The sequence below is a fragment of the Mobula hypostoma genome, chromosome 9 (genome assembly GCF_963921235.1).
Source record: "Mobula hypostoma chromosome 9, sMobHyp1.1, whole genome shotgun sequence".
In the NCBI taxonomy this organism is placed as follows: Eukaryota; Metazoa; Chordata; class Chondrichthyes; order Myliobatiformes; family Myliobatidae; genus Mobula; species Mobula hypostoma.
The window spans coordinates 132,549,624-132,574,899 of record NC_086105.1 but is presented as its reverse complement, the minus strand read 5'-3'; the positions used below and the strand labels follow the sequence as shown (position 1 = coordinate 132,574,899).

The following is a 25,276-nucleotide window of genomic DNA, read 5'->3' as shown; positions in this document are numbered from 1 at the left end:
ATGTACAGTTATTGATTGATTTATTTACTTATTTTTTCTTCTATATTATGTATTGCATTGAACTGCAGCTGCTAAGTTAACAAATTTCATGACACATGCTGGTGCTAATAAACCTGATTCTAGCTCTACCACCAACCCTGGTAGCATGTTCCACGCACCTACCACTCTCTGTGAAAGAAAGCTACCTCTGATATCCCCTCTATACATTGGTCCAAGCACCTTAAAGCTACGCCCCCTTGTATTAGCCTTTTCTGCCCCGGGAAGAAGTCTCTGGCTGTCTACTCTATCTCTGCCTCCTATCGTCTTGTACACCTCTCAAGTCACTTCTCATCCTCCTTATCTAGAAACAGAAAAGCCTTAACTCACTTAACCTATCCTCATAAGACATGCTCTCTCATCCAGGTTTCATCCCAGTAAGCCTCCTCTGCTTCTTCTCTAAAGCTTCCACATCCTTTCTATAATGAAATGACTAGAACTGAATACAATATTCCAAGTGTGGTATAATCAGAGTTTTATAAAGCTACAGCATTACCTCGCGTTCTTGAACTCAATCTCCCGGCTAATGAAGGCCATCACACCATATGAATTCTTAACCACCCTATCAACTTGCACTGTATCTTTGAGGGATCTATGGACATGAACCCCAAGATCCCTCTGTTCCTCCCCATTGTTAAGAATCCTGCCATTAACCTGTACTTTGCCTTTAAGTTCAGCCTTCCAAAGTGAATCACTTCACACTTTTCCAGATTGAACTCCTTCTGCCACTTCCAGCCCAATTCTGCATCCTACCAGTGTCTCATCGTAATCTACAACAACCTTCTACATTATCCAGAACACCACCAACCTTCATATCATCTGCAGACTTACTAACCCACAGTTCCATCACTTGCTATATAACCCTTATCCTGGTTTCCTGGGGGCATATTTAATCTAAACTGAGAAATAGAGATCTGTAGGTCTGAAGGTGGCCGTCCTGTTCCATGTGTGATCAGTATCTAGCATTGCAATTCTGTACTAGCAACTCTGTAGTTTCCATGAATCTCACAATCCTCTAAACACCAGGTGTGCTAGAGAAATATTTTGTTTGCTGTCATCCAGCTCTGATATTATGACAGGTTAACCACCAATGATTGAAAATGTGGGATTATTCAGGATTTATCCAACAAAGGAGTAGAAGTAGATGAAATATGTGCTTTCTAATGCACCGACAGTAAAGAAGGTGTTTGCAGCAGGAGGGATTTGAGATTTCACAGCTATGGACTCTGAAGGTGTTATTCTTTGCATGTCATTTCCTAGATCTACTTCTGCCTCATGGTGACAATAGAGAAGGAGGAAAATTTCCTTGTCAGGGAAAACAGGTACATAGTGTAGATTCTAATTTTGCCTGATTTGTTGAGTGCTTAGCTTTAAATATTGTTTCTTTACAGAGGCTATTTGATTTGCTATTTTAGGCAACCAGGTACAATATGTGTGGATGTTATGAGCTGGTGGGATTTGAAAAGGTGGCTGTCTGTGAGGTATACATTGATATACTGTGTACTGGGTGAACTACATGACAACTACCAGATATGGTTAATTTGATAATTTTATAGGCTTCTCAACAACATAAACTTCAGAGTAATGTTATAGAATCTCCTTAAAATTCAGCTGCAATGTATAGCTTTGTAAATATAAAACAAAAGTTAAGATTAATCCTACACAATTAAGAAAATATAAAGACAATGTGTTTTTTACTGAAAGTAGAGAGGTATCAATGGCAATGTGAAATCTACACTTAGTGCCAATCGATTTTTGAAACTTTCCACATTTAATGATCAATTTGGATATATAAAGGGGCAAGTAATGTTAATGGAATGACTGAACAAGCAAGTGGTATTAAAGCAAGAATTCCACTACCAACAGAACTAAAGATTGTGATCTCATCATAGTCAATAGTGCACAGAATTACAAAAGCAAAACAATTATTAGACGGCAGTCAGCCATTGAAATAGTAAAGGAAATATTTGGAGAGGTCACGGGAGAGGAAAACAATTCATGTCAGATGACATTGTCATATTATCAAATGACAGATTAATGTAGCATCAGAAAATGGTGGTTAGAATCAACTATAATTTTCCAAACAATTTGGATTAATCCATAGTTATTTATAAGATGCTCTATTTACTTGTCTGCGTTTGATATGTGTAGGCAAGATGACCTTGTTGTACAAAGAAATCAAGGCTAGATGAATTGCTAGATTTTTTTCTGACTTTGGAGGAAGTCAGCCAGGTAAGTTGACACTGTTGGAGCTGCTGTCCGGAAATGTAGCAGCAATTTTGAAAGGTGCCACACAACCATCTTACGAGGGCAGTTTCAGATGGGCAATAAATGCTTTGGAACAAGTCTACATCACTGCATCTTTTCTGTAATACTTAACATTACTCCCTAGTGTAAAATCCTAAAAATTAAATAAATAGATTTTCAGACCAGCTATATATAATGTGCAAAAGTCTTGGGTATATGTATATATATCTGTAGCTAGGGTGCCCAAGACGTTTGCACAATACTGTATATTATGTGTTTCCTGTTACTAAATAACACTTAATACAACTGAGCTAACACAAAGCTAAGTATTCTTATTACTGTTTTCCAACCATCTTTCTATTTTAACCAATATACAGTACTGTGCAAAAGTCTTAGGCACTGTATATATGTACCTAAGACTTTTGCACTGCACTGTATATATAAATATATATATATTATGTAAATATTAAGCATATCTAATTTTTATATCAATTTAAGCATATGCTGTGGAGAATCGAGAATTTTTAATAAAATACTGGGATAGGTGTGTCAAAACAAAGCCGCAAATCTCCTTCCTTAAATTTATCTGTCATGAAAGCAGATTTGGTGTTTCAGCACAATAAGACGTCTCTGCCTCCTCGCCACCCTCATGTGATCATGACATTTTTGTATGAACTAGTTCCAGAATTGCAAACTGAATGCAGTAAATTTGAACGGTACATCCGCATGACTTAAAAAAAAAAGAATTTTCATTTACAATGAAATCTTTTTCACAATTGCCCCAGATTTCAGTGTTTACCCTTCTTTCAAAAAGCACCATAAATACAATCAAGCTATGTATGTGAGCCATATAACTTCATGAGGTCCATACCCTCCATCCCTTTTTAATGACTCACCAGACTTAACAACAGTATTGCTAAGAAAGAAACCTCAGCAAACTATTTCAGTAATTTGTGCTGGGGGAGTAATGGAGAAGATACAATGGTACAGACTTGTTCCAGAGCATTTTGTGGTATTACTGAAGGAGGGCAAAGAAAGAATAGTCACGGCCAGCTCTTATCAAACAATAATAAGCACTTTGTTGGGAAATGTCTGAAGCTGCCATCAAATTTTGCTACACGGTCTAAGTTTTTGTGCTGTGTTTTTTTTTATTGTGGGGTTTCAGAAAACTCTACAGCAAATCTTGTTCATTCAGTCTGTTTTGTCGGAAACTGAAATAGTGTTTCTGTGGAATTTCACAGCACAGGTAAGGGTCAGTCAGCTCAGATGTCTACTCCTAGTGAGAAGGAATTCACAGCGCAGATGTAAGCCATTTGGCCCCTTGTCCTAATTTCTGCTATAAAAGAACTGTTTAGATTAATCCCATTTTCCATTTCTCAGCTTGCAGCTTTATAAGGTCATTGGACCTCAGGTGGTGGTGCAGACTTAAAGAAAAAAAATTGATGGATATTTCTGCCTCCACGACTCTGTCAGATATTGAGTTCCAAATCCCCTCAATGAATAATACCTTCCGCTTATTACCATAAATTTATTATCTCTTAGTTTTTGTCATCTCTGTTAACAAAAAAACATCTTTTCTACTCACCACATCTCTGGCTCTGACAACTAAAACGGAAGTCAGATGTATTTATCACATGTACATCAAAGTGTACAGTGAAATGTGTTAACAACCAACACACCTAAGGATGTTTTTTCTATTAAATCTTGCCTCTCACTGCCTCTTCTGCTCCAAAGAAAGCCTGTATCTATCTGATCCCTGCTCACAGTCAATGAGAATTCCAGCTCTGATATTTTGCTGTTTAGATGGACTTATTTAGGTGTTCACATAATTCACCTGTTGTAAACACAAGAAATTTGAAGGTGCTGGAAATCCAAAGCAACGCATGCAACATGACCGATGAAGGGTCTCGGCCAGAAACATCGACTGTTTATTAATTTCCATAGATGCTGCCTGACCTGCTGAGTTCCTCCAGCATTTTGTGTGTGTTGCATCTATTGTAGATACTTCAGCTGCATCATGTGTTTAATAAACAACATAGTTCTGTCGGTATTTAAGCAGAAAACCAGTTTCAAGTACTTTGTCAGTAATTCAGGTCACCTTTCATGAAGTAATTGTAACATGTAACACACACAAAATGCTGGAGAAGCTCAACAGGTCAGGCAACACCTGTGGAAAGGAATAAACAGTGCTTCAGGCCAAGATTCTTCATCAGGGCGCAATTGTAACATGTGACTTGTGGGAGATCAAACAGGTATTCGCTGATAGTGGGTGATATTGAAGCTGTAAACCTCACCCTACTCTTTCCTAATAGAGTTGAAGTTATAGAGTGATACAGCTGGGAAACAGGCCCTTCGGCCCAACTCCTCCATGCTGACCAAGATGTCCATCCGAGCTAGTCCTATTTACCTATGTTTGGCACATATCCTCTAAGCTTTCTCAATCCACATACCTGTGTGAATGTCTTTCAAACATTGGAATAGTAACCATATTCATGAAAATTATTGCAAAATTTTATTTTTAGGAACATTCTGACCTAATAGTTTACTTTAGGACAAAATAAAATATCAGTTCCTGGTGCTTCCTTTAAATTAACAGCTGGGTGAGATTTAGTATAAAGTGCTACTGACCACTTTGCTGACTTTTGGTGTAGTTTTAAAGTGTATCCTGCTGCTCAAAGTAACCCCTTCCTGCCCTTCGAGCTGTGCTGCCCAGCACACCACAATTTAACCCTTGACTAATCATGGGACAAATTACTTACTTACTTACTGCCTGTTATGCTGCTGGTATTTAGGGCAGCAGTTAAGGTCTTCCATCTCTGGCAGTGCTGAGGGCTTCACTCCTGTCTCTCGGTTTTCACTACTGTCAGTCATGTAAGGTCCGGGTGGAGACTAAGGAATACCATCACACTCAGATGTAGAAGGAATCTTCATTGCTGTTTCCATAGAAATTTTGTCTTACCAGTCAGGGTTGTTAGCCCTGAGCAGAACTCCTGAACCTGGATGAGTGGGGGACCACTCTTAGTCTGGCCTCTACCCTTTGACTGGTTTGGCAGGGGTGACCCTACCAAGAGCCAAAGCTGTCTGGGTCATTGAGGCACTGCAAGCCACAATAAGGCTGTGGTCCTCTGAGAGGATGTGACAATTTACAATGACCAATGAACCTTCTAATTACTACGTCTGTGGACTGTGGGAGGAAACAGGAGCACTCAGAGAAAACCCACAAGGTCATGGAGAGAACATACAACCTCCTTATAGATAGTGGTGGGAAATTGGTACTGTATTCCTCATTCATTGTATCTAATAAAGGTAACCAGATAAACAAAAGATTGAAAACCTCCTTGGCGATCTTTCAATGCCTCTATTTAGAGATGAAGCTGGGATGAGTGTCCCCTTCTTTTATTTTAAGGAGCCAATGCTTATTTCAATCAGGGCCCCTGAGCATATTGAAGCCACGAGCGCCAATTTAGATGCTTTAGAACAAATTAAGGTTCAAGATCTAAGAGCGTATTCCTCACTTTATCTTTGTGAAACAAATAACAGTAAGTTGAACTTCTCTCACATTTTTTATGGCAATCTTAACCTTATTACACTGAAGGACATTTTACAGGGATATCTGTTTCATATTTAAACAGTGCCATTTCTAACATACATCAGGTGCCAGCAGTTTGTGGCAAGGAAGAGAGTTCTCAAATTTCCTTCTGACGTAGGAGGAAGCCCTTTGACACATATACCTGAGTCCTGTTTCACCACAGATTACTGGATGATTTGCTGCTAGGTTTGTAAGAACTAAAGAAATGGCCACCATATTATGAACCTGTCCATTCTCCTCTAAAGTTGCTAAATTTGAGTTGTTGTAGGAATCAGCAAAGTCATTCGAAACTGTTAATTTACATCAAAGGAAGAAACCTCTGCCCCACTTTGCAGGAGAGCCAAGGGAAAGGTAAAATAATGAATCATGTTACAGTCACTATTACCAGCTTAATTCATGACTCCACATACCATTTGATTTTGAAGTTCTACAATCAAAATATAATGTTACAATATCCTGTAGGGAGTAAATTGTTTTTGGAGGTTTCACCATTTTAAAATGGCCTTACTTTTCTTTTTACTCTTTCTTAATCTAATCTTATTCTGTTACCTCTTATTTTGAATTTTCAACTCTGATTCACTCCTTTTGCTGTAGATTGCTCTGTCCTTACAACCCATTAAAGCTGGTGTTCACCTGGTCCTGTTGACAAAACATTGGAAGAAGCTGGATTTGGCCATACAGCCCCTCATACCAACTGCACCATACAATAAGATGAAAGCTGATCTTTTACCTCAGTGCCATCTTCTTACATTAACCCCACAAGTCTTCATTTCTTTAAAAAAATCTGTTGATCCCGGAGTTGAGCATTGTCTGTCTGTCCTCTTGGGCAGGGAATCCCAGAGATCTCAAACCTACTGGTGAAGGAAATTTCTGTCTTGTTCTGTCCAGAATGGCTGAACTCTATTTTGAGACTGAGTGCAGCCGGGAGAAATATAATCCTTGCTTCCATCTTTTCTAAAGGTTGTTATAGCTGGGGATCGTAGTGGGGGTAAGTTCCCACTACCTATTAAATGCTCCCAATGGCGTGCAAGTTAAAAAGCCTCTTATAACCAAGTCCAGCTCCTGGTCTTGACATGTGGCTTAGCTACTAGGCCCAGTGGAACTGTTTCTACTGACAAGGGGCAAAGGCAGGGTTCTGGTGCCTTAAAACCAGTTGCTTCAGCCAGATGGGGCTTGTCAGCCATGGTTCGCAGCTCATCGAAGAGAGAGATCATCAATGTTATGGGCTGCAATTTTGTCTAATAATTCTTGTAGACACCATTTGAAGGCCTTCCCTAATACGCAACATCCACTTATTCCCTCTCCTTTATTCATAGTCATATTCATACTTTATTGATCCCGAGGGAAATTGGTTTTCGTTACAGTTGCACCATAAATAATTAAATAGTAATAAAACCATAAATAATTAAATAGTAATATGTAAATTATGCCAGGAAATAAGTCCAGGACCAGCCTGTTGGCTCAGGGTGTCTGACCCTCCAAGGGAGGAGTTGTAAAGTTTGATGGCCACGGGAAGGAATGACTTCCTATGACGCTCTGTGTTGCATCTCAGTGGAATGAGTCTCTGGCTGAATGTACTCCTGTGCCCAATCAGTCCATTATGTAGTGGATGGGAGACATTGTCCAAGATGGCATGCAAGTTGGACAGCATCCTCTTTTCAGACACCACCGTCAGAGAGTCCAGTTCCATCCCCACAACATCACTGGCCTTACGAATGAGTTTGTTGATTCTGTTGGTGTCTGCTACCCTCAGCCTGCTGCCCCAGCACACAACAGCAAACTTGATAGCACTGGCCACCACAGACTCATAGAACATCCTCAGCATCGTACGACAGATGTTAAAGGACCTCAGTTTCCTCAGGAAATAGAGACAGCTCTGACCCTTCTTGTAGACAGCCTCAGTGTTCTTTGACCAGTCCAGTTTATTGTCAATTCGTATCCCCAGGTATTGGTAATCCTCCACCATGTCCACACTGACCCCCCCCCCCCCCGGAGGGCACCGGTGACTTAGCCCTCATCAGGTCTACCACCAGCTCCTTAGTCTTTTTCACATTAAGCTGCAGATAATTCTGCACAATTCTGGTGTAGTCAGGAAAACAAGCTATAGATTTTTCAAATATAATTTACCTTTCAAATATCAACATTGTATTTTCCCAGCCCAGTGTTGTTATAATTTATATCCTCTTATTGCTTCCTTACTAATACAGAGATTTGCTGTGTCATTAATTGATGTTAATCAGCTACTATAATGGTGCTATCAGCTTGCCTTTACAGATACTTGCTTTGCAAAAATAGAAAAGATCAGGTTTTTAAAGAATCTGTTTCATGATGTGTAACTCAGCGATCAATAGGCCAATATTTTGTCATGTGACCATAAGACATAGGAGCAGCATTAAGCCATTTGTCCTATCGAGTCTGCTACTCCATTCCATCATGGCTGATTTATTATCCCTCACAATACCATTCTCCTGCCTTTGACACTAGTACTAATCAAGAACCTATCAACCTCTGCTTTAACTATGCCCAATGACTTGGCCTTCACAGCTGTCTATAGCAATGCATTTCACAGATTCACCACTCTCTGGCTAAACAAATTCCTCCCCATCTCTGTTCTAAGGGGACGTACCTGTATTCTTAGTCAGTGCCCTCTGGGCCTAGACTTAAGGGCATGATACAGCTCCAAATTTTAAGTTGTAAAGCTAAGTAGTTTTGTAGTTATTTTTCTGTCTTTAGTGGTTGGAGACTTTAAGACTATTTTTCAGTATTAACTGCTAAGGACCCCTGCAGATAAAAGAAAATGGAACAAGTGCCAAGCAGAAATTTATATTGGCCAACAAGACATTTCTCAGTAGAGATAGCATCTATGGATAGAGAAACAAGTAATACTTTTAATCAATAACCTTTAGTAAGAGCTGGATCTACATTCCAGAATGTGAAAAACCATCAGCCTGAAATGTTAGCGCTCTCTCTGAAGAGGTTACCTGACCTGCTTGGTATTTCCAGTGTGTGGTGTTTTTAATTCCATATTTCCATCATTTGGTATAGTTTGCCTTAAGTGACCTGTTGACTCTGGGTATTGTGCTGTTAATGGCTTTAACCAAAGACACAGGCTGATTTGAATTTAGACTCACGCATAGATTTCCAGCATAACACATTCTGCTTTTTCAAGAAAAGATTGTAGCTTTTGGGATCTAGCTTTTAGAATAAGGAAAATGTTTGTGAAGTGATACCAGCTGCTGTTAGGATGAGCCTGAGGAAAACGTCGTCTCCTTGTTGGGAGATGGATTGCATTGTGTTTTGTTAGGTGGGGAAATGCAAACAATTTGAAATAGAAAGGATAACAAACAGAATTAGAGGAAAGTAAAACTGGTTAAAAGTCATTCTGTTCCTAGTACTTGTTTGAAGGGGAATTGCAGTAGCATAGTATATATTAACTTTTTCCTCTTTCAAGGTTAACTTTAAATAATATGATTTTGAAAACGCTAACACATCATGACTTGGATTAGTCATCTTCCTAGATTAGTGCTCCCTCTCTACATCTGCAAATAATTAAAAAAGGGTGTAGTCAACTCTGGATGTAAAGTTCTGTTCAGCTTTCCATTTCAGTGGATGAGCTTTGAATTAGCTGTCTTTATTTTAATCATCTTGTGCTCCAGTGTATTTTGATTTATGGTATTTCCTGTGGATAACTCTTTAGCACCCTTAATAACATCAGATTTTTAAGCCATCTATAGGAGTAAAATTGGGCCTCTAGGCCCATTGAGTCTGCCACTCCATTCAATCTTGGCTGACTTACTGTCCCTCTCTATCCCATTCTCCTGCCTTCTCCCTGTAACCTTTGATGCCCTGATTAATCAAGAACCTATCAACTCATTTTAAATATACCCAATGACTTGGCCTCCACAGCCATAACTGGAAATGAATTCCACAGATGTACCATCCTCTGGTGAAAGAAATTCCTTCACAACACGCTGGAGGAACTCAGCGGGTCAGGCAGCATCCGTGGAAACCATCAGTCAACGTTTTGGGCCAGAGCCCTTCGTCAGGACTGTAGAGGGAAGGGGTAGAGGCCCTATAAAGGAGGTGGGGGGGAGGGAGGGAAGGAGAAGGCTGGTAGGTTCCAGGTGAAAAACCAGTCAGAGGAAAGATAAAGGGGTGGGGGAGGGGATAGGCAGGAAAGGTGAAGAAGGAATAGGGGAAAACACAATGGGTAGTAGAAGGAGGTGGAACCATGAGGGAGGTAGTAGGCAGCTGGGGGAGGGGGCAGAGTGAAACTGGGATAGGGGAAGGGAGGGAGAGAGAATTACCGGAAGTTGGAGAATTCAATATTCATACCACGGGGCTAGAGACAGAAATTCCTTCTCATCTCTCTTCTAAATGGACACCTCTCTATTCTGAAGGACTGAGGGCTGTGCCCTCTGGTCCTAGACTCACCCACTGTAGGAAATATCCTCTCCACATCCATTCTATCTAGACCTTTCAGTATCCGATAGGTTTCAATGGGGCCTCGCCCCCCCATCATTCTTCGAAGCTCCAGCAAGTTCAGGCCCAGAGCCATCAAATGGTCCTTGTGCATTAACCCTTTCATTCCCAGAATCATTCTCATGAACCTCCTATGGACCCTCTGCATTGCCAACGCATTCTTTTCTTAGACAAAGAGCCCAAAACTGCTCACAATACTCCAAATGAAGCCTCAGAATCACACCTCTGTTCTTATATTCTAGTCCTCTTGAAATGAATGCCAGCACTGTCTTTACCTTCCTTACCACCGACTCAACTTGCAAGTTAACTTTTAGGGAATCCTGCATAAGGACTTCCAAGTCCCTTTGAGCCTCTGATTTTTGAATTTTCTCCCCATTTAGAAAATAGTCTGCACCTTTACTCCTACCAAAGTGCATGACTATACACTTCCCTACACTATATTACATCTGCCACTTCTTTGCCAATTCTCCAAATCTGTCGAAGTACTTCCCAAGGCTCCTTGCTTCGTCAGCACTACCTGCCCTCCACCTATCTTTGTATTGTCTGAAAACTTAGCTGTAAAGCCATTAATTCTGTCATCCAAATCATTGACATATAGCAGTGGTCCCCAACCTCCGGGCCGTGAAGCATGCAGGGGTGCACCAGTATCTGGAGTGCATCCAGCGCATCTTTAAGAAAAAAGCCGAAATAAACAAGCTAATTAATTAGGTGCTGCCCAGAAGCCAGTCTTCATTAGAGGAACTGAGGTGGAGAGGGTCAATAACTTAAAATTCTTCGGCATTAAGGATCGACGTTTCTCTTTCTGAAAAGTGTCAGAGGGTCTGTCCTGGGATCAGTACTTAACTGTCATTACAAAGAAAGCACAGCAGCGCCTATACTTTATTAGAAGTTTGTGTAGATTCAACATGTCACCTCGATCCTGACAGCCCTGTCTTTTCAGCCTGTCTGGGCTGGCGTTTAAATTGACCAAATAATGAACAGCTAAAGGCTCCAGCGCCCTGGAAAGAGGAGTGAACATTGTGTAGAGCAAGTGAAATCGGCAATCACCTCTGATCTGGGCTGATATTTACGTGCTGGGCAGCACCTAATTAATTAGCTTGTTTATTTTGGCTTTTTTCTTAAAGATGTGCTCGGTGCGCTCCGACTACCGCTGCATCCCTGCATGCTTCACAGCCCGGTATCGGTCCGCGGCCCAGAGGTTGGGCACCACTGACATATAGTATTACCTGAAAAGAAGTAGTACCAATACCAGCCCCTGTGAAACAGTACTAGTCATCAGCAGCCAACTAGCATAGGCTCCCATTATTTCGACTCTGCCTCCTGCCAGTCAGTCAGTCTTCCATCTACACTAGTATCTTTTCTATAATACCATGGGCACTTATCCTGTTCAGCAGCCTCATGTGCAGCACCTTGTCAAAAACCTTCTGAAGATCTAAGTAAACAACATCTACTGTCTACCATGCCTGTTATTTCCTCAAAGAATTCCAACAGTTTCGTCAAGCAAGCTTTTCCCTTAAGCAGACCATGCTGACTACAGCCTACTTTATGTGCGTCTCCAAGTACCCCAAGACTACTTCCTTAATAATGGACTCCAACATCTTCCCAACCACTGAAGTCAAGCTAACTGTCCCATAATTTCCTTTCTTCTGCTTACCTTCCTTCTTAAAGAGTGGATTGACATTTGCAATTTTCTAGTGATTCTGGAAAGATCATTACGAATGCCTCCCCAATTCCTTCAGCTACCTCTTTCAAAACTCTGGGGTGTAGTCCATCTGATCCAAGTGACTTGTCTACATTCAGGTCTTTCGGCTTCCCAACCACCTTCCCCTAAGTAATAGCAACTACACTCACTTCTGGCCCCGACTCTTGAACTGCTAGCATACTGTTAGTGTTTTCTATAGTGAAAACTGAAGGAAAATAATTGTTAAATTTGTCCGCCATTTCTTTGTTCCCCCCCCCCCCTTACTACCTCCTCTTATCATTTTCCAGTATATATACACTCTTTATATATCTGAAAAAAAACTTTTGGTATCATCTTTAATATTATTGGCTAGCTTACTTTCATATTTAATCTTTTTATCTCCAGATGTTTTTTTTAGTTGCCCTTTGTTGTTTTGTTTTTTAAAAGGTTCCCAATCCTCTAACTTCTCACTAATAATTGCTCTTTTATATGTCTTCTCTTTTGCTTTTATGCTGTCTTCGACTTCCCTTGTCAACCATGGTTGCCTCATCCTCCCTTTAGAATACTACTTCCACATTGGGGTGTATCTGAATTGCCCCCAGAAACTCCTGCCATTGCTATTCTGCCATCATCCCTGCTAGTGTCCCCATTCAATCACCTTTGGCCAATCCCCTCTCATGCCTTTGTAATTTCCTTTACTCCACTGTAATAGTGATACTTCTGACTTCAGCTTCACCCTTATGGAATATGATGCTTGATTAAATAAACTTAAAGTCACATTTATGTCCTAAACTAAGATTGCCTTAATTTATGAGATACTTTCATAAGTGAAACTGTCCAGTATGATCCAGCAAGCTCACCAATAAAGGGGATCAAAATGGAGTTGTTTAGGTAATCTGGTTCTAACATATAATTCCTAATTGCTGATAGAGATCATATCAGAAATGGCTAGTGGTGCATATCAAATAAAGGTATCATATTTCCCAAGTGTCACTTAACATAAAGGCGTAGTTGTTAGAAAGCTACAATCTATATCCGATCAATATAAAATTATGAAAAGCTTCAATGAAAATGATTACTAGTCATTTCCCTGCATGATAAGGTAGAAAGCACAGACTTTTGTCATATATTTCACCTAAGCAATCGGTACGTGGAGCAAACCACTTAGAAGTTTCTGTGTGCAAGATTCTCCTGTTGCTTTTTTGTAAAATGGATAGAATCTAAGGAATGTGTTAAACCAGAAGTATTAAAATTATAATTTGGCCAGTACTAATCTGTATTTGAATCCATGCTTGGAAATTGAAGGTACATTAGATTCAGCCATAAACCTGATCATCAGAATGGAATGAAATTAATTTGAATGCAACCCCAATCAAAATCAGAATCATTTATTCCATGTGTAATGGTGATTCATTTTGAATTGTTATTTACTTAGCGACAGGGTGGGTGAGGATGATATCCTTTGAAAATATGCAAAGTCAGAAATAGTTTGGCAGTTTGCTTCAAGTCTTAACCAGAAAGCAGAAGTCTATTTCTGATCACAGCAACGTACACTCCCAAACAGTAACAAGTTTGGGACACTGTTTCATTTTTGTTCATGTTTTTGTTATCTTTCTTGTCTATAATCTTAAAATTGACGAACGTCAGGGATCATCAGGGTGGAAAATGTGGGCTAACGCTTCTCCTCAGAGTCATAGAGCACAGAAACAGACCCTTCAGACCATCGAGTGTGCAGAACTGTTAGTTTGCCTAATCCCTTTGATCTGCACCTGGACTACAGCTCTCCATACTCCACCTATCCACGTACTTACCTAAACTTCTCTTAAATGTTGCAAATAAAACCCTTATTCACCACGTCCACTGGCAGCTCAGTCTACAGTTGCACCATCTTCTCAGTGAAGAAATTTTCCCACAGGTTCCCCTTAAAAATGTCACTTTTTACCCTTAACCTCAGATTCTAGTCTCACCCAACCTCAGTGAAAAAAATCTGCTTGCGTTTACCCTATCTATACCCCTCATCATTTTGTATACCTCTATCAAATCTCCCCTCCTTCTCCTATGCTCCAGAGAATAAAGTCCTAACCTGTTCAACCTTTTCTTATAACTCAGGTCCTTAATTCCTGGCAACAACCTGGTAAATTTTCTCTGTACTCTTTCAATCTTATTGATATCTAGAAAGAATACAGAGGTTCTCAAACTCCTTGAGATCTGAGAGAAGTTCTTTGGATTGGAGAAATGGGCTTTTGTTTCTGTAGTTTCAATTTTAGGAAGGAATCTTGCAATCTGCAGCAAGGGCCAACACATTTAATGTTTAAAGTTCAAATTTATTATAAAAGTACATATATGTCACCATATACTAAATACACTGATTTATTTTCTTGTTGGCATTCACAGTCGATACAAACTCCACACGTACAACTAATGTGCAAAAGAAGGCAAATTGTGCAAATACAAAAAATAATAATAAATAATATTGAGAACATGAGATGTAGAGTCCTGGAAAGTGAGTCCCATCAGTTGTGGAATCAGTTCAGTGTTGGAGCGAATGAAGTTATCCACACTGGTTCGGGAGCCTGATGGCTGAGGGGTAATAACTGTTCCTGAACCTAGTGGTTTGGGACTGAAGGTTCCTGTACCTCCTTTGATGGCAACAGTGAGAAGAGAACATGACCTGGATGGTGGAGGTACTTGATGATGGACGCTGCTTTCTTGTGGCAGTGCTCCTTTGATGTATTCAGTGGTAGGGATGGCTTTTTGTGTGATGGCCTGGGCTATATCCACTACTTTTAGTAAGCTTTTCCATACCAGATGCGATACATCTCTAGAAGTTTTGTCAAAGTTTCAGATGACAAACCAAACCTGTGGAAAACTCTTAAGAAAGTAGAGGCTCTTAAAGCAAATTTGGGACTAAGTTCCGGAACTAGGAAGTTAGATGTATGTACACTTATACCCTTAATTATTATAACATACAATTGATGCAAAGTACACAGTTTGAAGTAAGTTGTGTCACTGTGATGGTCTTTTAAAATATTTTATTTGGTGGTCATACAGAAAAACAGTTTCCTTGTCTTAACCAATGTAACCTGGTTATATTTCATATAATGCTAATTTTACTTGACTCGAAGTATTTTATTGATAACTTATAAATGGTACATAATTTGATTATTTTTAATAATCATCTGATGCTAGATTTTGTGTTGCATCTTAACAGATGATTCTAGGGAGAGGAGTTAAATATACCATTCACCAAAATCGAACCTGCACTTTATGTTGCCATTCTCCCATTTTTTTTTGACATGCTAACTTCAACAATACTTGTATTTGTAGTGTGCAGAGTGCTTTTATGTTATAAATATGAAAAGGGTGGTGCCTGTTGAAGATGATAGTAATGTATGTCATAGAACATGATAATATACACTCCGTGGCCATTTTATTAGATACACCTGCCTGTTAATGCAAATACCTAATCAGCCACTCACGTGGCAGCACCTCATTCATAAAAGCACACAGATAAGGTCAAGAGGTTCAGCTGCTCTTCAGACCAAACATCAGAATGGGGAAGAAAAGTGATCTAAGTGACTTTAACTGTGGAATGATTGTTGGTGCCAGACAGCGTGCTTTGAGTATCTCAGAAACTGCTGATCTCCTGAGGTTTTCACACATAACAGTCTGTACAGTTTACAGAGAATGGTGTGAAAAACAAAAAAAAAATCCAGTGAGCAGGAGTTCTGTGGGGAAAACATAACTGGCACATTGATGGCTATCAAAATTTGGACCAAATTCAAAGTATTGAGTGGAAAGGGATCTGTAAATCTACCGTTCTATAAATTGCATATATTTGTTCCAAAGATGTTTAATTGAGTGAGATGAAGGTGGGGTCTAGTTCAGTAGCAACTACTTTCATGGGATTTAGAATAGAAGAATTTTCACTCTTGACAGCTGCAAAACGTACAGTGGTATAAGTGTGATTAAGAATTTTAACCTTATTTTGTCAGTGTAATAATCTACAAAGTTGCTCATTAATATATTTTTGTTTATTTTGTTTTATATTTTGAAAACCATTAGTAGACTAATTGATAAAACTAATGAACCAAAAGGTGGATGGAAATCATAGGATAGAATCTGATTAATTGAGTACCTTGAAGTTAGTTAGAAAACAAAATGTTGAATGCTTTCAGTTTTAAATATTCCTCTTTGCTGTTCTTGTGATATGTCAAAGGAGACTTGAGTCTCAAGAAAAACAAATCTGAACATGGAGTGTGTGACTGTGGAAGCTGGTGGTGTTGGATGAATCACTGGTGGTGATAAGACCCACATACAGGAGTGAAAAAGGACACCTGGCTGAGTGGTGCCGCAACAAGGACAGAAACCAAAGACTGATTGTTGACTTTAGGAAGGGAAGGAGGGCCAATGTGCACCAGGCTACAGCACTTTAACATCCCTGTCCTAGGCCCAGCACACAGGCATAATCATAAGGAAGGCATGTCAGCGTCTTTTCTCTCTCAAAAAGTTATGATAGTCCAGCATGTCACTAAACACTCGAACAAGCTTCTACAGTCGAAAGTATCCTGACTGGTTGCACTGGTTCAATTCAAATGGGCAGGAACATGAGCTGCAGAGAGTAGTGGACCCTGCCCAATACGTCACTGGCACATTTCTCCCCACCAAAGGTTGTAATGAAATGAGGCGCTGTCTCAGGAAAGCAACATTTATCATCAAACTCATGCACGTGGCAAAAACTTGATGTTGATTTTTGTCTTGGTCTATAGGAAGGGTCTTGACAACTGCCAAAAGAAAGCAACTACCATTCTCTGAAATTAATCTGGATTTGAATCTATTTCTCCAAGGAAAAAGACCTTGACAACCTTAATTCCTCTTGCCATCTCATTCCTCTGCCTATTATCCAATACCCCAATTATAATGTAATATTAAATAGAGTTTAGTTTCAGTTGGATGCCATGAAATTTGAAGAATGTTTATTGAACACAGTTTTTTTGTAATTTATTTTTTACCATAGAACCATAGAAACTACAGCACAGAAACGGCCTTTTGGCCCTTCTTGGCTGTGCCGAACCATTTTCTGCCTAGTCCCACTGACCTGCACATGGACCATATCCCTCCATACACCTCCCATCCATGTATCTGTCCAATTTATTTTTAAATGTTAGAAAAGAACCCGCATTTACCACCTCGTTTGGCAGCTCATTCCATACTCCCACCACTCTCTGTGTGAAGAAGCCCCCCCTAATGTTCCCTTTAAACTTTTCCCCCCTCACCCTTAACCCATGTCCTCTGGTTTTTTTCTCCCCTTGCCTCAGTGGAAAAAGCCTGCTTGCATTCACTCTATCTATACCCATCATAATTTTATATACCTCTATCAAATCTCCCCTCATTCTTCTACGCTCCAGGGAATAAAGTCCTAACCTATTCAACCTTTCTCTGTAACTGAGTTTCTCAAGTCCCAGCAACATCCTTGTAAACCTTCTCTGCACTCTTTCAACCTTATTTATATCCTTCCTGTAATTTGGTGACCAAAACTGAACACAATTTTTGTTTTGGTCTATAGGAAGGGTGCTGACAACTGCCAAAAGAAAGCAACTACCATTCTCTGAAATTAATCTGGATTTGAATCTATTTCTCCAAGGAAAAAGACCTTGACAACCTTAATTCCTCTTGCCATCTCATTCCTCTGCCTCTTATCCAATACTCCAATTATAATCTTTTTATTGAAGTTCATCATCAATCAAAACTTTCCATAAGATGTATTTCAGATACTGTACATATATATAGTCATATTTGTCACAAATCTCCACATAATATTTATCTGAGGTATATATACACTTATAGAAAGGAGAGGAAAGAAAGAACAATCAAAAGAAGAAAACTATGTACCAAGTAGGGGGTGATCTTTTTTTTACAACATATTCATTGACTTGTGAGAATAAAATCAGGCCTATGAGGTGTTATGTAGTTAAACCATTTTTCCCAGTAGGAATCAAATTGTTCCAACTTATGATTAACGGATGCTGTTATCATCTCCATTTTGTAAATGTCCATTGTAATTTCCATCCATACATTTAAAGTTGGGCTCTCCTGTGATAAACATTTCCTGGTAAGGGTCTTTTTACCAGCCACCAGCAGTATATTCATTAAATATTTCTCTCTTTTCAACCATTCTTAAGGTATATACCCAAAATATATGGTCTTCCTTTCTAAGGGTATTTCACATTTAAAGATGTCTTGTAGGGCATTGTGCATCCCACCTCAATAGTCTTTGATAACGGGACATTCCCAGAAAATAAAATGGTTTTATTCAATGCAGTTTTAAAAAAAAATCTTTTTCATGTCTTGCAACCTTGCATCAGTGAGCAGGAAAGACCAAGATAGGGAGTTTCCATTCCTTCAATAAAGCATGTACTGACGTAGTTTGTGGCTTTGTTGGCTGAGTGGCATCGCTGTCACTTGACTAGTTGTCAGAATGGGTGTCACGCTGGTGCTGAAAGTTTCTCCTAATAGTTTATCTTTAGAAAACAATGAATCACTGAAGCCTGAAACAGGGAAATATTTCATTAGGAAATACTATCTGCAAAAACTCCTTCCCATTTTGTTGCCATGGATATAGGTTGACAAATTAACCCTCAGCTTTGTTTTGTTTTAAGGATGACACACCCTTTATTCAGCTGTGTTATCTTTCTACCTCTAATATTGCGGTGTCTTGTAACAACACGTAAATAGGAATATTTTTGGTGGGTGTGTTTTTAATCTTTATTTGTTTATTCACACAAAACCCTTGTCATCGGTCTGGGAGAGAGAAAAAATATATTAACAGCTGCAGCTAGGTGAACCCTGAAACATAATCCTTGGACAAATAGAACTGCTTTGAATCACTTGAACACTTTTCAGGCATGCTCGTTACATACAAGTGGGCTATTCAGATAAAATGCCAGCACTATCCTGAAGCAGTCAGCGCCATCTGTTGTCCAAACCACACAGTCTCACTCAACACCCTTTACTGCACACATTAGAACAGAAGAGCAGGAACCCTGCTCTGTTTTCTCTTCTCCCCCATTGAGATTTGACGTTCAGAGCTGTAGATGCCCCACTATTACAGCGCCAGCAGCCTGGGTTCAATATCCTGCTGCTGTCTGTACGTTCTCCCTGCAACCACGTGTGTTTCCTCCAGCTGCTCCAGTTTCCTCCCACATTCCAATAGATTGGTCACAGAGGTGTAATTGGGCTCATTGGGTCGGAAAGTGCCTGTTACCGTGCTGGATCTGTCAATGGTTGTTGAGCTAGACTTAGAGAAGACTGTTGGCTACACCAACTGGAAGGGAAGTGTCTGGCTTTCTGTTGCAAACTTATTTAAGTGCTTTGTAATCAGAGTTAATAAAGGACTTATTCTGATCACTATTGACATTTTAATAACCTCCAAATATTCTTATTTGATCTGGAAAATTGACTTTTTTAAAGGGTTTCCTTATCTTTTAACTATTAAGCCTTGAGGGTGAACACAAGAGCCTTTGACAGGGACATACGGGATTGTCTTGTAAAATGGCGCCGTGTATAATGATTGAAACCTAGTACGACAGTGGTTCTGTTTGTACATGTTCTGCATAAGATGGAAAAGGAGCCCATTTTATGATTCTTGACAAGTACTTCAAGTAAAATGTCTCATGGCACCTGGGTGTTGCCAGCGCCATCTGTTGTTCAAATTCTTTATGGGAATGATTTGTAGACTTCTTGAAGAATGGTAGATTTCTTTTCTCATTTTCCTTTACAGTAATAAAGTAATGGGATAATTTACACCTATCATTATTGATGTTGAATAATTAATGCATGGCTTATCCTGAGAGTTGAGGCTGAGGTGAGTGGAAATGACAAGTTACATGGAAATGTTTTGTGGTTCGTTTTTCTTCACTGAGTAAATCACAACCCAGGTACACATCCTAACGAGGATTTTAAGAGATTCCCAATTTGAGTGGGAGAGAGGAGGAGAATTAAAAATTGGAAAGTTTTCACTTTGATTTGTCTGCATTCCAGCAATCCTGCACAATGTTATTCAATCCAACGATAATGTGATTATACTTGTAACTACAGAACAAACAATACTGCATTGGCATGTTAAAGTAATTCTGTTCTTGGAGATTCTAAGATACCCACTTTATGATTTACATTCCTGCATCTTTTATTTGGCAGATTGCTCTTCTAGATGTTGATATTTGTGGTCCATCAATTCCAAAAATGATGGGAGTAGAAGGTGAACAGGTAAGAATGAATTTTCATAGTTGTGAGCAGTTGAACATATTCTAATCCACATTAATCCAACTTCACAGCCTCTAAAAATTCTAGTGGTAATTACTAGTTAAATAGCGCTAGACTTTTGAACACGTTCTTTCCTTAACAGTGTGTTACTGCAATAATGATCCCAGCGAATTAAAGTTACTGTAAAAAATAGTTTAATTAACCCAATCTACTTTTACTTTCTAAGTATGTTATTAAATTACCCTGAAGACTCAGTAACTGGGCTTAGGTCAGTTTGGGTTGATGTGTAGCAAAAGGAGTGAATTGATTAAAAGTGAATTTATTTTTGTGGGAAGCTCTTTTAGCATGTTTGGACAAGGATGTAGTAGTTTGTATTGAGCAGACAAAGGCTCTAAAACAAGGACACGTACCATTAACCGAGGGGTCCATGAACTCGAGGTTGAGAACCCACGCTCTAAATGAAACCCTCACACTCATTTAGTACTGATCGCGAATTCATAAGTGTCCCGAAGTGGATGCGCTTCTGAAATAATGTAGTGGGTGATTTGCTAATTGAACCTTATCAACTTGACCGAATCAAAGGTGGTGACAAATCAGCATGTAGGGGGGAGATTAAAAATCTGGTTCAATAGGGCCACAACAACGACCTTTCACTCTACGTCAGCAAAACCAAAGAGATGATTATCAATTACAGGAGTAAGAAATAAGATGTTCATCAGCCAGTCTTCATTAGGAGAATTGAATTCGGGAGCACCAGTAACTTTAAATTCCTTGGTGTTATCGTATCAGAGGATCTGTCTTGGGACCAGAATGTAAGTGTGATCACAAGGAAGGCACGACCCTGCTTCTACTTTACTAGAAGTTTGTGTAGATTTAGCATGTCAACTTAAACTTTGACAACCTTCTAGAGATGCACAATGGAGGGTATCCCGACGGGTTGCATCATGGTCTGGTATAGAAACACCAATGTCCAGGAACAGAAAGGTCTACATAAAGTGGTGGATAGAACCCAGTCAGTCTCAGGCAAAGAAGCAGCACTGCCACAAGAAGGCAGCATCCATCATCAAGGACCCCCACCATTCAGGCCGTGCTCTCTTCCATTGAGCAAATGGTATAGGAGCCTTAGGTCCCACACCACCAGGTTCAGAAACAGGCACTACCCTGCAGCCATCAGGCTCCTCAGCCACTGTGGAGAACTTCACTCACTTCAACTCTGATCTGATTTCAGAACTTACAGACTCTGCAAATTCATGTTCTCAGTTTTTTTTCCCAATATTAATTTGTATAATTTGTCTTCTTTTGCACATTTTTTTTGTCAGTTTTTGTGATTATTTCTTTTCATTAATTCTATTGTATTTCTTTATTTTCCTGTAAATGCCTGCAAGCATATGAATCTCAGGTATATGCTGACATACACATACATTGATAAGAAATTTACTTAGACTTTGATTCAACGTACTTTATATCTTCACAAACGAGAATGAAAAGGACATTAGGGAAAGAACATTAATAGATAAAGGGAAGTTCTGAAAAGTCAGCACCATTGAAAGTTGCTAAGTCATCTGATCCACACCGTGTACAGAAGCAAAATACAAAATAGTAGAGGCACTGTATATTTTTGTAATCCCTATTGAATTGTAGTAATGTCAGAGGCTAGAGAATTGGTAATATTATAATTGTTTTCAAGGAAAAGGAGTGGAAAGTATAGGACAGTCAGCCTAACTTCATTGATGGGGAATTTAGTGAGACCACAACAGGGGACAAAATAAACTTTGTCAGAAAGGGCATGGGTTAATCATGAGTGCTAGGCAAACCGTGCTAGACTAATTAGAATGCAAAGAAGCCAATCAATGTAGTGAAGAGGTGCATGTAAGATATATGTAGATTCAGATAGCATTTGACAAAATGCCACACAGGAAATCACTGTGTTTAAAGGGTAAATATCAATATGGATACAGAACTGACATTGTTTGGATGATATGTGGATGTTTTTCTCACTGACAGGAAGTTTATAGTTTTTTTTATTATCTCAGTGGTCATTTGTAAATCCATAATCCTTTGAGATATTTATATAGGGACAGACTTGGGCTTAGCAATTAACCATATAAATAGTAGTTGATACAAAACTTCACTAAGTGGATGAGGGTAATTATGGACTTCAAGACAACATTGACAGGGTGGTGAAATGGAAAACAGCAAGACAGATAAAGCTCTATTCCAAGAAAGATGACAATGAAAGAAACGTAAACTAGAAATGATGCATATTTGAAAAGTTTAAATAAGCTAAGACACTTTGTTCAAATTTAATTGTCATTCGACTATGCACATGAATATAGCCAAGCAAAACAATGTTCCTCTGAGGCCAAGGTGCAAAACACAGTACCAACAGTCACACAAAGCACCCAGCACATATAGCACATGTATAATTACAATAGCAGAAAAACATACTGTTACAAAAAATAATAATAATATATCCCAAGTCCATGAGTGTAATGGCTTGTAGATTGATGGTGCATGGATGTTGTCATGGAGCCACTTTTCTGCTACAACAAGGTTGCAGCAGTCCCTCATCTCACACAAGTTCAGCCACAGATGAATGCAGTCCGGCTTGTCTTCTGATGAGCAAGCACTGGAGAGTTTTACCAAAGAAAGGAGCCAGCGCCCAACCCAGCTCGAAATCCAACAGCACATGACCAGATCTGGCACCTCCTTCTCTGATGGCTGAATATGGAGACCTTGAGGCATAGGGCCTTGTCTGCGCCATAACAGAGGGCACACAGTTCCCTCGCCAACGGTCTCATCAATGAACCAGTGAATCGGACTCATTGTATTCCACATCAAGGGTCCCCAACCTTTTCTGCACCGCGGACCGGTCTTGCGGATCGGCCGACTTGGGGGAGTAGGGTGTTCAAGTAGGGTTAAACTCACCTCAACGTGTCTTTTACAGTGAGGGTTGCCAACTTTCTCACTCCCAAATAAGGGACAAAAGTAGCAGTCAAATATGGGACACTTGTGTTTTCCCCGAGAAAGACTATCATGACCATGAAGCCTTGCGCGGGCACCTGTGTGCGCATGCGTGATGTGCATGTGCTGATTTTTTTCCACAAATCGGTTTTGGCTTAATCTTCCCGACTATACTGTACATACATTATTTCTACCTTATATAGGTGTATTTATATCATTCCTGCTTTTACAATATGTTAGTGTTATTTTAGGTTTTATGTGTTATTTGGTATGATTTGCTAGGTTATTTTTTGGGTCTGGGAACACAAAAATTTTTCCCATATAAATTAATGGTAATTGCTTCTTTGCTTTACGCCATTTCAGCACGAAAGGTTTCATAGGAACACTCTACCTTAGCAGGGGAAATACGGGACAACAGTGGTCCCATATGGAACAAACCAATTTAGCCCAATATACGGGATGTCCCGACAAATAACGGGACAGTTGGCAACCCTATGTTCAAGTTCAACAGTGCGTGACAGGGAATGAGGAAAGGTGCAGCTGACTCATATCGTTTCCTCACGGCCCGGTAGCACATGCTTCGCAGCCCGGTGGTTGGGGACTGCTGTTCTACATTACCAATATCCAGCAGGATCTTGTGATCTCTGTAAAAGAATCCAAACCAATCATTTCCACAGTTTGTTGGACTGTGCACCATCTCTCACACGTTTTTCCCCGAGTCTGCAACAGGGTGAGCAACAAGTCCAGCTCCACCACTATCGAGCAACTCACTAGTGGGATAGACGAGCAGTACTTGATATTCTTGATAACCAGCAGTGTCTGGCAATGATAAAGGATGAAGAATTACACCTTTGTTTGGACCCAGGGAGGTCTCTGTAACCGAGCATTTTGCCATCTTACCAGAAGCACCTTGCTGTTCATGTGTATAATTTCTTAAATGCAAGAGGATAAGATGTTTCCTGGTGTCAATACTTTGAGATACAGAATATAAAAACAAATTTATAAAAACAGGTTTGGCTTCAACTGGAGTATTTTAAGTAATTCTGGGCTGCACACTTCAAAAAAGAGGAATATGATTTAGATAAAGTGCGAAGAGGATATTATCAGGGAAGAGAACGATGAGAGGTAGGAAAAGTTAAGCATGTTCTACTTTTTAAAAAGTTGCTTAAAAGCAATGTAGAAAGGATTTCAAGATAATGAGAGGCTTTGAAGAAAAAAGAAAAATAATTACATCTCAAGATTCAAGTCTCAAGTGTATTTGTCTAATGTAATGTACATCAAAAGAAACAGTGAAATGTGTCATTTGTGTTAACAACCAGCAGACCTGAGGTGCGAGTGTCGCCACACGTTCTGGCGCCAACACAACATGCCCACAACGCTCGGCAGAGCAACACAGAACACAAGAAGCCACAAAACAACAACAGAAAAAAATAAACAAACTCCGTTCCTCCCTCCCAGCCACGCACATATACAGTCCTTTAATTCCAGGTCAGACCTCCAGCAGACACAGGCTCGGGCCTTTAGACACCAGGTTTTGACCTTCCCAGTAGACTCACAGAGGATCTAACTAGAGCAGGGGTTCCCAGACCCCTTGCTTAATGGTATTGGTCCAGAGTGACATAGTTAATTCAGAAACAAAGGTTCTGAGAGTGACATAGTTAATTCAGAAACAAAGGTTCTGAACTTAAAGAGGGGTAACTTTGAAGGTATGAGACGTGAATTAGCTAAGATAGACTGGCAACTTAAAGGATTGACGGTGGATATGCAATGGCAAGCATTTAAAGGTTGCATGGATGAACTACAACAATTGTTCATCCCAGTTTGGCAAAAGAATAAATCAAGGAAGGTAGTGCACCCGTGGCTGACAAGAGAAATTAGGGATAGTATCAATTCCAAAGAAGAAGCATACAAATTAGCCAGAGAAAGTGGCTCACCTGAGGACTGGGAGAAATTCAGAGTTCAGCAGAGGAGGACAAAGGGCTTAATTAGGAAGGGGAAAAAAGATTATGAGAGAA

The 25,276-nt window shown here is 39.7% G+C and overlaps 1 protein-coding gene across 2 annotated transcripts in view; it reads left to right on the top strand.

Annotated features, from left to right (window-relative positions):
* The window catches only part of nubp1 (nucleotide binding protein 1 (MinD homolog, E. coli)), a 62,790-nt gene that overhangs the window by 12,518 nt on the left and 24,996 nt on the right, over window positions 1-25,276 (top strand). For both annotated transcript variants that reach the window (XM_063059213.1, XM_063059212.1), the window contains exon 4: window positions 20,232-20,300. In XM_063059213.1, coding sequence (XP_062915283.1) covers window positions 20,232-20,300 — 69 coding nt within the window. The remainder of the gene's footprint in view (window positions 1-20,231; window positions 20,301-25,276) is intronic.